Source organism: Leuciscus leuciscus (genome assembly GCF_965113295.1).
Source record: "Leuciscus leuciscus genome assembly, chromosome: 9".
In the NCBI taxonomy this organism is placed as follows: Eukaryota; Metazoa; Chordata; class Actinopteri; order Cypriniformes; family Leuciscidae; genus Leuciscus; species Leuciscus leuciscus.
In genome coordinates, this window is record NC_138733.1 from 20,854,603 (window position 1) to 20,871,221 (window position 16,619).

General features: G+C 38.2%; 3 protein-coding genes across 3 annotated transcripts; 2 read left to right on the forward strand and 1 right to left on the reverse strand.

Annotated features, from left to right (window-relative positions):
• The first annotated feature begins 1,148 nt into the window (after positions 1-1,148).
• Positions 1,149-3,475, forward strand: dhrs13b.1 (dehydrogenase/reductase (SDR family) member 13b.1). The gene is made up of 5 exons (XM_082180568.1): positions 1,149-1,378; positions 1,491-1,609; positions 1,692-1,815; positions 2,458-2,784; positions 3,006-3,475. Exons 1-5 carry the CDS (start codon positions 1,234-1,236, stop codon positions 3,263-3,265), a joined length of 975 nt encoding a protein of 324 aa, XP_082036694.1. The 5' UTR covers positions 1,149-1,233; the 3' UTR covers positions 3,266-3,475.
• Positions 3,476-4,607: 1,132 nt separating this feature from the next.
• Positions 4,608-8,637, reverse strand: gemin4 (gem (nuclear organelle) associated protein 4). The gene is made up of 2 exons (XM_082180474.1): positions 8,384-8,637; positions 4,608-7,843 (listed from the first exon to the last, which is right to left on the reverse strand). Exons 1-2 carry the CDS (start codon positions 8,391-8,393, stop codon positions 4,689-4,691), a joined length of 3,165 nt encoding a protein of 1,054 aa, XP_082036600.1. The 5' UTR covers positions 8,394-8,637; the 3' UTR covers positions 4,608-4,688.
• A 296-nt stretch (positions 8,638-8,933) lies between these two features.
• Positions 8,934-13,632, forward strand: LOC309506652 (tapasin-related protein-like). The gene is made up of 8 exons (XM_082180554.1): positions 8,934-9,086; positions 9,449-9,631; positions 9,720-9,992; positions 10,650-10,979; positions 11,388-11,717; positions 11,877-11,966; positions 12,975-12,994; positions 13,274-13,632. The coding sequence occupies exons 1-8, from the start codon at positions 9,011-9,013 to the stop codon at positions 13,280-13,282; spliced, it is 1,311 nt and encodes a 436-aa protein (XP_082036680.1). The 5' UTR covers positions 8,934-9,010; the 3' UTR covers positions 13,283-13,632.
• Positions 13,633-16,619: the final 2,987 nt, after the last annotated feature.

A 16,619-nucleotide genomic window follows, 5' to 3' on the forward strand; every position in this document is an offset into this window, starting at 1 on the left:
TGCGCAGTAGCGGCCTTTGCTGGGTTTCACTCGTTTAACTTGAAACGGGCCTCGAAACAGAAGGGGCCTCTGCTTGCGCTCAAAGAAGAGCCCTGTCCCCCGCCATCATGGCTCGCACACTCCAGGGTCTGAAGTTATCAGGGCTTGGGGCAAAAATGTCACCTAAATTAATCAAAATTTTCCCAAATTCAAAATACTGTATACCGGTATACGGCAAACAATTTCTCTGAATGAGTTTTTGTTTTTGATATTTATTATAGCCTATATTTATATGTTTATAATTCAGGATATAGAGTGCTGTTTTCCTGAACATCAGCACTATTGCAAAAGCCTATTGATTTTATACAACAGTGCAGAGCTAAATATAGCCCATATTTACATATGCCTTCTGAAAGTTGTATAAATGTCATGTAATTTCTAGTGAGAAATTACTAATTGTAGCAATTACATTTTTTCTTAGTTATCACTAAAGTTTGTTCTATTTTGTGGTGGATCATTAAACCTTTCACTTTCCAAAATCATTTTTGTGATGTAGCTTACCTGTATTCGCAAACACTGCCTGCAAACTCATTGTCTGATAGGGCAGCGAGGCAACAAGCTTTCGGAAGTAGTCACTTGCACTTGCCTTTCCCTATATAATCTTGCCTATGCCACAGGCCCTGGATACAACAGATAACCTCAGTTTGGGACTAATTCATTCATATTTTTGTTAAAGCTATTATTCACAAAAGGAAACTACTCTATGTGTTATAACTATTTAGCTAGATGTTTTTTTTTTTTTTTTTTTTACTATGCTAATCATAGTTTCTTCTAAAATAATAAACACTGCAAGTCCCACTGGGACAGTCCAAAGTGTTCAGGTTTCCCACACTATGTAGAGTGGGGCCCCTACAGGGCCCGTTGTTTTGCCCCCACTCTGTTAATGTTATTTCAAAGTTATTTTCCAATATAGACTTTTGCATAATGTAGGCAATGTTAAACTGTTTATTTTACGTTTTGGTAGAACAATGGTAATTTAGACTTATTTCAAAATGATATCATAAAGGCTAACCGATATAATATACAGCATATCGCATATTGTTTTATAAAAGTAGGTCCCATGTAAACAAAACCTTTATTATACAACAAATGAACTACCCAAGTCATCCGGTTAGACAGTGCAACAGGTCTTACAGGTAGGCGATGCCAACCCCAGAATAGCTGTATGGATATTGTGGATTGTTACTTCCGTACATGTTGTATTTCTCGCTTAAAATGTCCGAGTTATTGCTGATCGCGGGTGTTGTGATTGGGGTGCTGATGATATTTCGTACATATGTAAATGGAGCGCGATGCAAAAGCAAGGAAAAACTGCATGGCAAGACGGTCATCGTTACAGGTAAAACGCGTCATTTTCATTTTATTATTATTTCCTTTTTAAGAATGTGTCAAGTCAATCTTTTCGTCAGTCGTTTTAAAGCACTTAATGTGAACTTTGTGACGGTGTGCAGGCAGTAACACGGGCATCGGTAGAGTCACCGCGGTGGATTTAGCGCGGAGAGGCGCGAGAGTCATTCTGGCCTGTCGGAACCAAACACGCGGCCAAGCTGCTGTTGATGTTGTGCAAAGAGTGAGAACATTGTCCTAAGTTACTAAATGTATGGTATTATAGTTATAAATAACGTATACACTATGTTTTTGTTTCAACACAGGAGAGCGGGAGTAAAAATGTGGTGTACATGCAGCTGGATTTGGCCAGTTTGAAATCAGTGCGCTCCTTTACGGAATCTTTTCTCAAGACCGAGAGAAGACTGGATATTCTTATCAACAATGCAGGTTGAGTTCTGTTTAATTCGCAAACATATCATAAACTATAAAATATTAATTCAATAGGCTATTTTAATCATTAAATACACTAGCATTCAAGCGTTTGGGTTAGGTTTGAATGCTTTTGAAATTGTCTCTTAATCTCACCTTGCTTTTATTTGATAAAAAAACAAAACAAGAATACAGCAGAAACAGTAATATGCTGAAATATTATTACAATTTAAAATAGCTGGTTTCTATATTGAATACTGTATGTATCTAATACATATCTTATTATCCTTAATAGTTTTGTGGAACCTGATACAGTGTTTTCAGGAATAGATTTCTTTTTTTTATTAAAAGAAATAAAAAAATAACAGCATTTATTTAAATATAGAATGTGAATGTTTTTACTGCCACTTTATCAATAATAATAAATAAAAAAAGGTTTTAATTCATACCCTTCCTTAATCTTACTATCCCCAAACCTTTAGGTAGAAAGGTAGTGTATTAATACGTATTCAATACATTAATAAAAATAAAACCACAATGTTCAATGTGGACTCCATTGTTTTTTATTGCGTCTGATTCCACCAGTGCTGGTTTTGTAAGGGATATTTAATCAAAATCATATGTAAGTCCATATGTAATGCATGATATCTATATTTTTAGGAGTTTATATGCAGGGCACTACTGAAGATGGTTTTGGTCTTATGTTTGGCGTCAATCACCTTGGTCACTTCCTCCTGACTAACTTGCTGTTGGACAGATTGAAAGAGTGCGCGCCAAGCCGCATTGTCACCGTATCTTCATATTTGCATAATCATGGTAACCTTGACTTTGACACTCTTCGCACCCACAAGGAGTTTGGAGTAGGTGAGTCTTTCTGGAATGTCTTCAGGATATATTCCCACAGCAAACTGTGCAATGTGCTCTTCACACATGAGCTCGCCAAGAGGCTGCAAGGAACCCGCGTGACCTGTTACAGCCTCCACCCAGGTCTGGTATTTTAGCTCTATCAAGAATTTCATAAGTAGGCACAACTGATATTAGTTTACGCTACACTACTAATTTCAAGATTCTAAGCAGAAACCTTGAGATTGGAACGTTTTTTTGCATCACAAGCAACATTTTAGTCAAGTTGTGAACATACTTTTGACTTGCAGTGTTTTATATCATGCAATGGCTAACCATTCATACCAACACGTTTGTTTCTCCAGGTGCAATAAACTCTGATTTGGCCCGCAATTTGAATAAAATGTCTAGGAGGCTATTGAAAGGCATCGCAGCTCTGTTCTTTAAGGATGTAGAGGCTGGTGCCCAGACAACTCTACACTGTGCCGTGCAGGAGGGCATTGAAGCCCTGAGTGGCAGGTATTTCTCCAACTGTGCTGTGCAGAATGTGAAAGCCAAGGCTCAAGACGATGCTGTGGCCAAAAAACTATGGGAAGTGAGTGAGACATTAAGTGGTCTGTCCTGAAACCACTAAGAGACTTGCATGAGGTATATGTTGTACTCACTACACATGAGTGTAATATTGTGAATTATAATTTTTAGCTACTATAATCACCTGTTTTGCAGATTTATGAAAAGACCATGAGACTTGTACCTGACTTTGACTTTAAACCGATGATCCTCATGAGTTTACATTGTTGAAATTTTCACTTGGAATAAAACATTTTATTTGGGACAGATTGCCTTGTTATTATTGTAGTTAATGCAATGCTTGTTACCTCCAGAGAACCATTATCATTAGACATGTGCCGGTATTCGGTAATACGACAAGCCTATATCACGATAATGAATATGTACAGTATTGTTTTCGCGGGCACTTCAAAATACCGTGAATAATGATTTATTAGGAATTATTCCGATTTTTAGAATGCATTTTAAGAATACTTTACCCAATAAGCTTTTAAAATGCACAACACTGCTGTATGCTGCGTCAAAGAGGCACGCGCACTGATGTAAACAAGCCCAACCATAGATTGTAAAAAAAGTTTATTGTATTTAAATGTTCAGTTCTTTTAATTACAGGAAAAAATTATTAAACCTGTTATAGTACGACAACACTTTGGGGGAGGAAATCAGAAACACTCATTGCTTATTCATTTTTCATTTGTTGACAGCAGGTTTGCAGACATTGGGTGTGTTGACATTTTAGGGCAGGGTTTTGTTTTGGCAAATGGCCAAAATTGTGTTTGTCCCACCCAAACCAGTGTAGCAGAAATACTGCCCTACAGCCAATTTCATTGGTCAACAAGCGGCCTTTTATAAAGAAATTAAAATTAAAAAAGAAAACTTCCACCCCCGTTTTTATAGACAAGGATTAAGCCTAGTCCCAGACTAAAATGCAAGTTTAAGATGTTTTAGCTAAAATTAACTTAAAATATGTCCGTGCCATTGTTTTGTCTCAAGATGCATACCAGTAATATTTTTTTCTAAGGTATGTTTATAAAAAAGCCACTTAAATGTCCTAATTAAACTAAGGCCTAATCCTGGCTTAATTTAAGCCCTGTCTATGAAACTAGGCCAATGTGTACAGATCAGAAATATCATGGATGCAGCTTTTCACAGTATTTATTAATATCTAGGTTAATATTCATCTCTACATACTAATGTATTTTTAAAAAGCTGTATAATTTTACAATAATGTATTTAGAACTAGCATAAATTAACATTAACCTACATAAACGATAAGAATTTTTCATTATTAGTTCATGATACCTAATGCAATAGCTAATATTAATAAACAGCCTTATTGCAAAGTGTTAAATATATAATCGAAAAGAATTGTTGAACACAACAAATGCTATGCACAATTATTTAATTTTATTTTGTGACAAACCAACAACAACAAAAAAAAATTATGTGGTATATTGCATTGAGCTCCTAAAGCGAACTCATAACTGAGCTATCTTCTGGTGTAGAACAGCCTTCATATCTGCACACTGCAAATTGTCTGCGATTGTAGTGAAGAAGTGGCGCGTGTCGAGTCCCTGTAGGGCAGTGCAGCTGTCGGGATATGCTGAGAGCACAGCCTCATAGTGGGTCAGAATCTCCAGTGCACACAGGAACAGCACCTCTGGCTGGCCAGGTATCATCACCTGCACATGGAGCACATGACAGAAGAGCTGAGTCATCACAAACAGAACTTCCTGACTGTAAGCTCCGGAGGATTTGGGGGATGCGGCGGTGGACTGCAGGGGAATCTTCTCTGTGACTGAGCTGATAATGCCCCTCATTGCATTGGCGTAAAGCCGTCCTGTATGCACCCAGCCTTGAGGTGGCAGCCAATCAGAACAGCTGGAACTGCAAAGCAACTGGAAGACACGCAGAAGAAACACTGATAGGCGCATCTCTCCGGCAAACGAACGTAGGTCAAGTAACGGAAGGAAATCAACGTATTCTAAAGAGTATGGCACATAAAGTTTGCTTGACTGTAAAAGTTCTTGTGACACTTTCAGAAGTCTTTCCCATTCCCTAGATGTGCACCACGGGAGCAACTGACACACAGCTACTAACAGGCCCTTACTGAACATGTTAAGGTCATCTGGTTTCAGCAGGTTTAGGGAGAGAGATTCCAGCATTGTCTCATGAACACAGTCTGAAAGAGCGCAGCATTCTAAAAATGCTACAAGTCCAGTACCTTGTCCATACTGAGGCAAGTCCAGACTGGACCACTCCTGCTCTGGAAGATCACAAACAGACAACAGAGAGCTTGGAACTTCATACTTGAAATGTTTTCCCCACACATCCTTCAGGTAAAACCGCACGGTCCAGTCCAGTTCCTCCAATTTGCTGTAGAGCCAAGAGAGAGCTCTGGACCAAACATCAGGTGCATGGGCCACTTCCTTCCCAACAAGTATCCCCAGTGTGTGCAGTACAGACAATAGCAGGTCTTTGGACTCCATGGAGATTGGTGTCTCACCTTCTACCGGCTGGTCCCAGCACCTATTGCACTCATTCAAGAGCTGAGCTAGACAATATAAAAGTGGGAATGGAGAGCAGCTCATTATCCAATGTGCTGAATCACTCATGGTCTCCTGGCTCAGTGCGCACTGAAGAAGTCGGAGACAAAACTCTAATTTGCTTGAGCTGGGAGATACTGGGAGAAGGTACGGCTGTACAAACACATGCAAGGCTTTTTCCGGAGGAAGGAAACTCCGCTTTTCTCCCATGCTTCCAGTTATGTTGCACTTCATCATCTCAGTCAAGAATTGTAGAAACTGATTCTCTTCTTGAAGTGAGGACAGCTTGCTCCACACTGTGTCCTGCAGGCATCTACACAGCAGGTTGTAGTTGTGAACTCCTGGTGAAGACACGAGACCTGAGAGCTGCAGGAGAATCTCGGCTATCAGAGTGTGAGCTCCCAGGTTGACAACAGCCATGTGGCAGCATCGCCGCAAAGTGGCTTCGGGGTTCTGGAAAGCCACTCGGGCAACAGCAGAGACGGCTGCATCAAGGTTGCTATTTGCACCACTCTGAATGATGCTGTTGAAGGCCATATTGAGCTCCTCAGAGAAGCCTATAGTTACCGAACTGGGAAGAAATCCATGAAGACCTTTTCTGGAGATGGAGAGCAATTCTGAAAGTGTAGCATTTTTGTCAGGTAAGGACAAGTGGGAAAATATGTCTACAATAATATCCTTGAGCTTTCTGCAGGACTGAACATCAGCGTCACTTTGACATTTAGCTGTAAGGGTGGAGATCAACGTCATCAAAAGATCTTTGGTTTGAAACATACATACATTTCTCTCTAGGCACTGAATCCACTCCGCCTCATTGACATTTTGACTTAGTTTGGAGGCAAACAGTCCAGGAAGGCCTTCAAACCCCTCAAGATGATGGTCCAAGATGGTCATAGAAATATTTGCTACTTCTGCTGCAGAACATTCAGGAACAGTGAATGATAAAGACGCCAGTAAGCCTTTCAAAGTTACTCTCAAATTATTCAAAGTCTGCCCATTTCCAACCAGATCTTTAGCAAGCGATGGCTGCTCCAAAGACGGCAGAACTCTGCCCAGGCTATCTTTCAGACGGATCGCCGTGACACTTGGGTCATTGCTGGGCATCTTCAGAAGCCCCATAACCTCCCAGGAGCATATACTCTCAAGTGTGACCTGCATGGCCTGGATGAATGTCATTCCACACGGCTTGGTCTCAGCAGGAGTGTGTGCGGCAGCGAGGTCTCTCCGAGCCTCAAGTATGACCTCAATCAAGTCAAAACCATCATTCACTTCATCTCTCTTTTTAAGGCTCACTATGCGAGAGATGTTCTGGAGTTGAACTTCAATGGAGAGATCAGCAGCACTGCTTAAAAGGTAGTTGGTATACAGTGTGTCCATGCAATTTGAGAGGGCAAAATTACACAACTCAGGGGAAGTCAAATGCTCTTTTATTTTCCTCAGCCCCTCAAATAGTATGTTCACCATACATGTAGATGTGGATTCTGGGTCAGGTTTGAATCTTTTTGATGCCAGTGGTGATGGCTCGGTCATGGAGCGTGAGCACTGAGCCGTAAAGAGACGGTCTAAGGCATCAAGACATCCTCTCTTGCCCTTCAGTAGTTCCCACCACACCTCCAACAGTAGCTTCACATCTGCCTCTGTGCTGCTGCTTGTCACATGATCAACCAACAGCTTGAGCTCTTTGCACCGCTCAACTGGTTGAAAGCACAACAGCAGCTCCACATAGATGGTAGGAAAGCTCATCGACTTTACCAGCTCAAACAGCACAATGTGATTAATGTCAGGAAGGCTGTTCTGTACGGCAAACAATGGGTCTTCCTTCCATCTGATATCGATGTCCTCTTTGTTATTCACCTCTAGGATCTTGCTCCACACAATACAGAGAATCTTCTTTCTCCAATGGAGTCTGTCTTTGGAGTCTCTGAGCGAATGTACGCATATCTCGTTGACAGCTTTAACAATCGGAGATCCAATCCGATCCCAGTCCTCTTTCCTCAGAGATGACAGTGGCTCAGGTTGGCAGATTTGATTGGCCAATAAGAATCCTCCCTGTAGCACAGCTGTCTTCTCACAGCTCAGCCATGACTCTGAAAAAGAGGAGGTGTATCAGGTAATGCTTCTTTCAGGCATGATAAATGATCTGATCTGAATAGTCTGATATTGTTTATTTGAAATGTGTATGTTTACTTTTATCCCATTTATTTTATAATTAAAATGAGTTTTGTCTCTTGCACTAAGTGGATGTCATACAATGCGCTGATACGATGCATGAATAGGATGCTTTCAGAATTCTTCTGTCATTTTGTTTGTGTGAATATAGATCAGATGGGACACTTTCTGATTATTTGGCGTTTCAATGGTGCTGTTTAAATCTAAGTCCACGTCTAAAATATGATACAAATGGTTACATCATGTCATCCTGTACTAGTGTAGGTCAGATGAACGTCATGCTAATTTATATGAATAGAAGAATGTAAACTTTACAAGCGCAGATAACGTCATGCATGAATTAAATGATGGCATTTCACGTAACCGTATAGAATTTCAACATAAAACTAAAGGCGGGAAAGAAAAAGGGAACGTGCATTAAGTCCTAAAAACTTTTAAGTTAATAGATTTTTTATTACCTTGCTCCATAACTGCAAGGCTTTCAAAGAAACGTCGCCAGTTTAGGTAACAGTTAACTCATATCCACTGAATCCCCACACTGACAAAATGATCACGGCAGTTTTCAGATGTTTATCTCTGGAAATCTGAAATAAACATTAGTTTTGAATCATCTGCTCAACACGTTTGATTTCTGAGTAGTTTTCAAATGAACAGTGTGCTTCCGCGTCAACGTAGACGGATGGAGAGAGAAAGAGAGGACCTCCAAATCGTGTTCCGCTTGCTGCTATTCTCTAGCGCTCTCACGCGGACAATGAGGTAACAGTTGATTCGAATCTTTTGAATTGGTTCACCAAAAGATTCGTTCACTTACTTATTTAGTGACACTTTCTGCAGGTTATTATCATTCATTATGAGTGACCGACACAAATTTTTGTTATGCTTACTGAAATGTGTCATTTTTACACAATTTGTCAAAGTTCATTCAGTTCGCTAAAAATATAAACTAAAATATAAGTCTGTAGTGTGCGTGGAAGTAAACGAACGAATTGTTCAGTTAAGACTGAACGAAACACAACCAGTCGAATCAGTTAGAAGCGAAACGAAAGAGAAAGTACACGTTTGCATGGCGGTTTTAGGAAACAGGGATGATTGTCCTGAGGACGAGACTTGACATTATGTTTTGGACTTTTGGGGTTCTTACTCTAGCTCTTGTATGCTTAGGTAGGCTTATTTCTACATTTATTTACAAATAAATAAGGATATTGCTGCAGTCACCGACAAATTTTCCTTTGCTTCCTTTGCTCGTATAATGTTATGTCAAAAGTTGTATTATAAATATAAAATGATCGAATTAAACAGAAGTATTATGTACTATATCCATAATTTTGAAGGAAATAACTATTAGAGGAGTTTTAAGTCACCTTTATTTAGCAGGGTTGTTTATATTGGGAACTGTGCTTTACTTGTTAGGTCCTATTATTATTTTCAGTTTTGTTTAGCCTCACATTTCATTTACAGTTAATTGAGAATTAAGTTTATTCTGTTATTATTCTCTGTATTTACGGATTTGTTTGTTTTGACAGGTGTAAATGGGACAAACTCGGTTCATGATGTTCAATGGCTTCCTTGTCAGTTTGTGGATGAGAAAGTTAATATAAATGAAGAGGGCCACACAGAAACCAACTATATCCACAGAGAGGCTGTGCTTCAGTTTGGTAATGTCGGTGACAGCCCTTTACATCCTACTATTACCTTCCTTGTCACAGGTAAGCGAAAATCATTAGAAGTTGTAACCTTATTATTTCCTTTGCTCTTTAAATAATATACTGTGTTCATTTGTTGTGTCTCATGAAGGCTCTAAAGTGGATATGAGGCGTTATTTGGAGGGAGATGAGGATACACTTCACTGTGAGATTCGTAGATACAGCACTGGAGGGATTGTAATGCGCTGGCCTATTACAGGAGCGCAAGATCATGACGTCTGGTTCACCTGTACGATACGCCATACAAAAGGCTTGTTCGTCATCACCACCTTCCTCAGACACACACCTACGGCTTCTGCCCAAGGACAGATGGACTATCTACAATGGTTAACAGTTAATGATAGGGATCTCCTGACAACATCAGGTAACAATCAAACAAGGAGGCAAGAGAGGCAGTGCCTCCTAAAAAAATTAGATGAGAAAGTAATCCACAGTACAAAAATAAAACAATGCCAATATTCAACTTGTTATCAATGCTTTATGTCATATCACATTCAAACTTGAAATGACTTGAAAACATGATCTGTGAGGGTTTTTAGTGAGCAATCGCTAAAGATTTGGTGAAAGTAAAGATACTCTGTGTCTGTGATCATTATGACACCTGGAGTGTTTACAGAGTTTTAATGACTGATAATCACTGCGTTCGCAAGTTGATGATTAAAAAGAACAGCTGAACATCAGATAACAAATAAAATATACATGAAAAATATGTTACTGCATTCTTTAGAGTTATTTTTTGGAATAAAGTAAAAAATGCTCGATTTACATCGTTAATGTAAAAATACATAATTGGTTGTTGTTTTCTTGATAGTGTAAGTTATGTTTATTTAACCTGAAAAATGTGTTAAGTGTAACTTACTGAACATGAATTTACTTTACTTTTCTTTTTTTTAAATCATAAAAAACAGTGAGGACTTTGCCTCCTCATTTCAAAACACCACTGCAATCAAGGGATTCTACTTGAACTTTTTCCTCTACCACATTTTAGTGTTTCATCCTCTCTTCCATATGTGTTTTCCAGCTGCGATGGTTGTTTTGACCCGGACACCCTCCGTGGAGGTGGGATTCTTGAAGGAGCCAAACCTGCACTGTCAGTTTGCAGTGGATCATAAACTGCCTAATGCAACAGTGGAGTGGAGACTGCAGCGACACGGGGAGCGCACCAAACTCTTTAGCTATTCCAGCCGCACAGGGAAGAGTGAAGGTAGCGGAGTGGCTGTCAAGGCCATTGCCGCTGGAAATGCCTCCTTCAAACTTCACCCCACTAGAAAACTAAGCGAGGGCACATATATCTGCTCTGTGATGGTTCCTCCTCTCTATGGCAGCCATGATATTCCCCTTAGCCTAAGTGGTGAGATTTATTTGTATAGAGCTTTTTACAATACATTTTATTTCAAAGCAGCTTTACAGAAAAAGCATGTTTCAATTATTACAAGTGTTTCAAATATTTAAGCATTGGAATCACACAAGGTATTCCACCCAAAAATTCTGTCACCCTCATGTCATTACAAACTCTTTGTGGAAGACAAAAGAAGATATTTTGACAAATGTTTCAGTGATTATTTTCTCCATACAGTGAAAGTCAATGGACCACATTGATTTTCATTGCATGAACAAAAACAGTTAAAACCTTCTTCAAAATGTCTTCTTTTGAGTTCCACAGAAGAAAGTTATACAGGTTTGGAACGAAATAATAATATCATTTTTTTTAGGTGACCAATCACTTTAATGCTTATTTTTTACCTTTCAAACTCCACAGAACAACCCCGTGTGTCTCTGAATGTGGGCTCCACCTTGTCTATAACACTTGGTACGGACCAGAAGCTAATATGCGACGCAGAGGGGTACTATCCTTTGGACGTAAACATTGAGTGGTACCGTGAACCGTTCGGGGGCAGCCCTACACCTTTGTTCCTGAAGAATGTTCTGTACTCAAGTCATCGACTTCATAAAGATGGCACATACTCGCTCTCAGCCTTCTTCCTTCTCCAGCCTAGCATGGAGGACTCTGGATATAAGTACACGTGCAGAGTTTCCCATAAGTCCTTGCTCACTCCCATCCGCAAGAGCTTTAGCCTCATAGTTACAGGTGAATCAGTTTTAACACAAACACAGAATTAATCACACAATTGGAAAGTACCTAAATATCCTTTAAATATTACAAATAACCACTAGGTGGCAGGCATAATGTACCATTATGGCTGATTTTCAGAACTCTTCAATTTACTTTCTCTTTTTTTTATCACAGAACCGGACTCTACCATGTGGTATATCAAAGTCTTTGTATTCATAATTCTCATGGTAGTAATTCTTTATTATGCGCTGCAGCATCTTGCAAGTAAGTAATTCGTTGTTCATAAATCCCTTTGAATTATATTGTGCTTCCCACATTTTAATTGTTTGTTGCAAAATTGAACAGCAAACACTATGCAATTTATGTTCCTATTTGAACAATATGGTCACATTAGGAGCTAACATAAAAATCTTATTTTATATCAATAAAATATTATTGAAAATATTTATTTTATTATGCAGTGTTGGGTAAGTTACTCTAAAAAGTAATTAATTACTAGCAACTAATTACATCTTCAACAAAGTAATTCGATTACTGTTTTAATTACTCTCGCTAAAAAGTAATGCATTACTTATTACTAATTACTAGAACAATATAAGGGCATGAACCTGCTCTTTAAATTCGGTCAAATCAATAATTTAACTGATTTAGAGTTAAGTTAATTGAAATAATAACTGCATAAACTATTCTTGAACTAAGTATTTACATTTAGAAGGTTACATTAAAAACAAACATTTTAATATTAGATGTTGAATTTTGATGTTAAATCCACTATTGTTTTATATAGAATTGTTCTATAGTCTATACAGTATTTAATTCAACTATGTCACATTCAAACTTGAAATGACTTGAAAGTGTGAGATGGTTTTAGTGAGCAATTGATATTACAGAAGTAACTGTGATTAAATAACAGAAACATTTTGAGTAATCCCATACTTTACTTTTTCAAGGGAAAAGTCATTAAATTGCAGTAATTAATTACTTTGTAATGCATTACGCCCAACACTGATTATACCTAAAATGCAAAGAGAAACAATTTCCTAAATTATTTTTCTTTCTGGAAAACACAGTTTTGATCTCAGCATCCTGCATCCCATCTCCCAATCCCAATTATTTGTCATCAGTTCACAGTGTGGCTCATAAGTAAAGAATTAATCAAAGAAATCTATCGATCAAAAGTTCAATGTTATCTTGAACAAAAACATTTTCGCCTTTTAGTTTTCTATTTACTTGTTCCAAATCTAATGTTCTTAATACTTTCTCTTGTTTTAGGACAAAATGCAGCAAAAAAGGTAAGGGATAGCTCTAAAGAATAGAAGAGTAACAATAACATATATTTTGTGCAAATTGACACAGACTCCAGCTGTATATGACTGAATATGAATGAGATGAATAGGTTCTCTGTACTGTTTATGTTTGTGTATGTGTGTGTGGTGTGTGTTTTACACGTCTTTGTGTACATGTATGTGTAATTACTGGCATATGTGGAAGTGTGACGTAAGTGTGTGTGTATATTTGCCATATGTCCAGTCTCACAGGCTGTATGTTTACCTTGTGTCTCTTATGTGCAGAGGTTTTGAGAGCTCATGCCTGAAGTTTTAAAGTACGCCGTCATGGAAACAGACAACACATCCCTCCATCCCTCCCTCCCTCCCTCATCTGTCTCTCTCTCCCCTCATCCCCGCCATCTCCTGCTGCTGCATTCGCCAAGATCAGGTGCTCTTCATGGGAAAATGAGGAGTGTTTTGAGAGATGTAATTCCAGATATCATGGTTTACGTCCTTGTTTACTGTGGCTGATAAGGCACTATGTCTCTCCAAAATCTGAAGAAGAATTTACTCATTGCTTTCTGGGTTGTATCGTTTTTGCATGTCTGTAAATAATGCCAATTGGGAAAGGAATTCATGATTGCAAAGTGCACTGTTGATTTTGATCATTTGAGTTAGAAATTAAATATATATATATATATATATATATAAGTGGGGAAAGGTATTCAAAAAGGGCTCTTAAGTTGCAAAAAGATATGAAATAAATTATGCCTCTGATGCTTCAAATAATGTACTTGAATTGAATATGTGTAAAAATGTTAGGATATAAATAAAATCTGTTGAATTTTACATGTTCTGATTGCGTCAAACTGGAATATATCCATCATCAGAGAACTTTGTGTGATGTTTGCAATGCTTTTTTCTGCTTGTGGTGAAAGCCAACACCAGTGAGATTTTGAAGTATTCTTGGCTAAATACTCATCTCTGGACCACACGAAGCCCCCCTGCGAGGCATCTCCCTGACTCCCAGTTATCTAAACAATAAACACTTCACTCCGGAATGGCAGCTGTTCCTAAATGGCACTTGGTACATTCCCCTTCTCACAGTACCCTCCTCATCTCTCATATACTCTCTCTCATCGCAGCTCTCTTCAAATGCACAATGGGGCCATTATAAGGAATCTTGTAAGTGAATTCAGAATCTTTAGACTCATGTGCATGCGATGACGGTTTTGTTTTTATCTCAAGGTTTATCCTGTGGTGATGCTCTTTGGGCTCATTGGAAACTATAGCGTGCCCTGGTGGGTCAGTAGCTAGAGGAAGGTCAGTGCTCAGCCAAGCTTTGCAGTTCTACAGGAACAGCTGCCCTGGGACCGTATGAGGCTTATGCCTTGAGAAATCAAGAGTCTCTATTACACCAACTGCATAAATGATGGGCTGCCTGCCCTTGACCCGTGATCCGTTATTAGCCCTGTCAGTTTCCATTCGACCTGTTGGCATTTTAAACAGCATTCGGCAGTGACTTGTTTTTATTTCGGCTAATGGGTTGTGGAAGTTAGATCATTTTTCTAGCTCTAATTAATCAATCAAGCTGAGCTAAAGAACGATTGGAGTTGATTAACCCTCTCCTAACCTCCATGTGCTGCAATTGGCGACCATGTGGCCCTGGTTTCACCACAGATGGGATTTAAAAACAAACAGGCCTGGTCACTCTGGGAGTTGTAATCCAAAGAGAATTGAGAGAACGGCTTGTTTTGTTTCCAAAGCCCAGAAATACAGAGCCATGTGATTGCGTGTGGTGGTCAGTGCTCTGGGGAAATCAATAATGGCTGAATTGGTTATAGTTGGTGGATAAACATTTCTCCAATGGACTTTCAGGCACAATGACAGGATTTTCAGTTAAGCTGCTCTTAAAGAAACAATTCACACAAAAATTAAACTGTCAGCATTTACTCACCTTAATCCAATGTTATTTGATAATTATTTATATGCTATTGCTATTACTATATCTATTGTATTTTCTTTTATTAGCTTTTTATTTTTATTTTTATATTTTCAGTTTTCATTTTCATTTTAGTTTCAAGTTTAGTCATTTAGTTATGTGTATTTGTCATTTGTATTTAATTATTTAATTATTGTTTTTTAAATATATTTATTTTAGCTTTAATTTATTTTATTTTATTTATTTTTTGTTATTTTGTCATTTTTAATACTTCAACTTAATTGTATTTCAGTTAGTTGCCATGGCAATATTTCTATTGTATTTCAGCTGTATTTCATCATACAGGCTTGGAATCAATTGAGGGTGAGTAAATGATGAGAAATGTCATTTTTAGTGAACTATTTCTTTAAGGACATATTTTATTACCTCTAGTCTGCTGTCTCTGTTTGTATGCAGAGCAAATTTGTTCTCCTGACTGTACCAGATGTTCTACTACTTTAGAGTATCTCAGCATTTGTCTTTGCAGACCTAATTTGTGTCAAATAAACTTGCTAGACATTTGTCTCCCATAAAATTCCAGCTTTCCAGTAAACGTTTCAACAGACACTTTTCGCTTTTTCCCTTAATTCTTCACCTTATCATCAGGATTATTTGACTGTTTGTCTTTTTATCCTGTCTTATTTTCCTCTCCATATGTCCCGCTCCCCCTTCCTGTCCTGTGTCTCTGTGTGTGTTTATTTTTCCTGTGATGTCCTGGCCTGTGTTTGAAGTCTGGTGGCGTGAAGATCCAAAAGAGAGACTTTCCCTTGGATTCTTTGGTTCTCTGGTGAGGGCACTGGCTTCATGCTCCGTCAGACCCCTCACATTTAATCGGTGAAATGGAATAGCATGGAAAGACTTCTGTGCTCGCTACACGCATCAATCTGTCTGAGGTTTCTGCCTTTTAAATTTGAACCTCTCTCGCTCATCTCTCCCGTTACTATCTTTCCACCCTCCTTACATCTACGCTCGGGCTTCTCCCTTTAGACAGCACTGCCAAGAGCTGACATTACGACTTGTATTATTTTTAGAGTGTGAGATAGTTGGTTGAGACACTGTATCTTCTGACAGCACCTAATGACACCTATGAAGAACCGATATGTGTAGTAAAGATCAGAATGGAGATGTGCTAGACATCATGGTTATTTAATAGTTTGGGGATGTCCAGCTCTAAATAGAGGTTTAACTAAATCCATGCCTGGCCTTTAAGGTTCTTCACAGAGTGCTTCATCATTACAGATGTTGGGGTTAAGTGGGCCCAGCAAACTGGTCTGGCAATAAAATACTTGGTCTAAAAACTACCAAGATATAAACAAGTTTATAGCTGTGTAATTTAGCGTGTTCACAGGCATAAACATTTTAGCATCTGGAACATGATTTATACTATTTTGATATTTTGATAACTGAGACAAATCGAGTTATGAGATCATAGAAAAATGAGAGTTAGTCCTATAGCACATTTTCCACTAATGTATAAACTAAAAGATATAATAAACAATGTTACACAAAAATATTTTGTTATTTTTATTCAGTTATTTATTTTTATTTTTTTGATAAATATAGGTTACAAGGCTGCGTTTATTTTATAAAAAAAAAAAAACAGTAATATTGTGAAATATTATTACAAATTAAAATGAATGTTTTCTATTTGAATATATTATTAAATGT

Bases quoted from the DNA above. Each gene is read 5' to 3' on its own strand.
- dhrs13b.1 (XM_082180568.1), top strand. From the start codon at position 1,234: ATGTTGTATTTCTCGCTTAAAATGTCCGAGTTATTGCTGATCGCGGGT. The intron at 1,379-1,490 runs GTAAAACGCGTC...GACGGTGTGCAG, and splicing joins CAAGACGGTCATCGTTACAG to GCAGTAACACGGGCATCGGT. The intron at 1,610-1,691 runs GTGAGAACATTG...GTTTCAACACAG, and splicing joins CTGTTGATGTTGTGCAAAGA to GAGAGCGGGAGTAAAAATGT.
- LOC309506652 (XM_082180554.1), top strand. From the start codon at position 9,011: ATGATTGTCCTGAGGACGAGACTTGACATTATGTTTTGGACTTTTGGG. The intron at 9,087-9,448 runs GTAGGCTTATTT...TTGTTTTGACAG, and splicing joins TCTAGCTCTTGTATGCTTAG to GTGTAAATGGGACAAACTCG. The intron at 10,980-11,387 runs GTGAGATTTATT...CAAACTCCACAG, and splicing joins TATTCCCCTTAGCCTAAGTG to AACAACCCCGTGTGTCTCTG.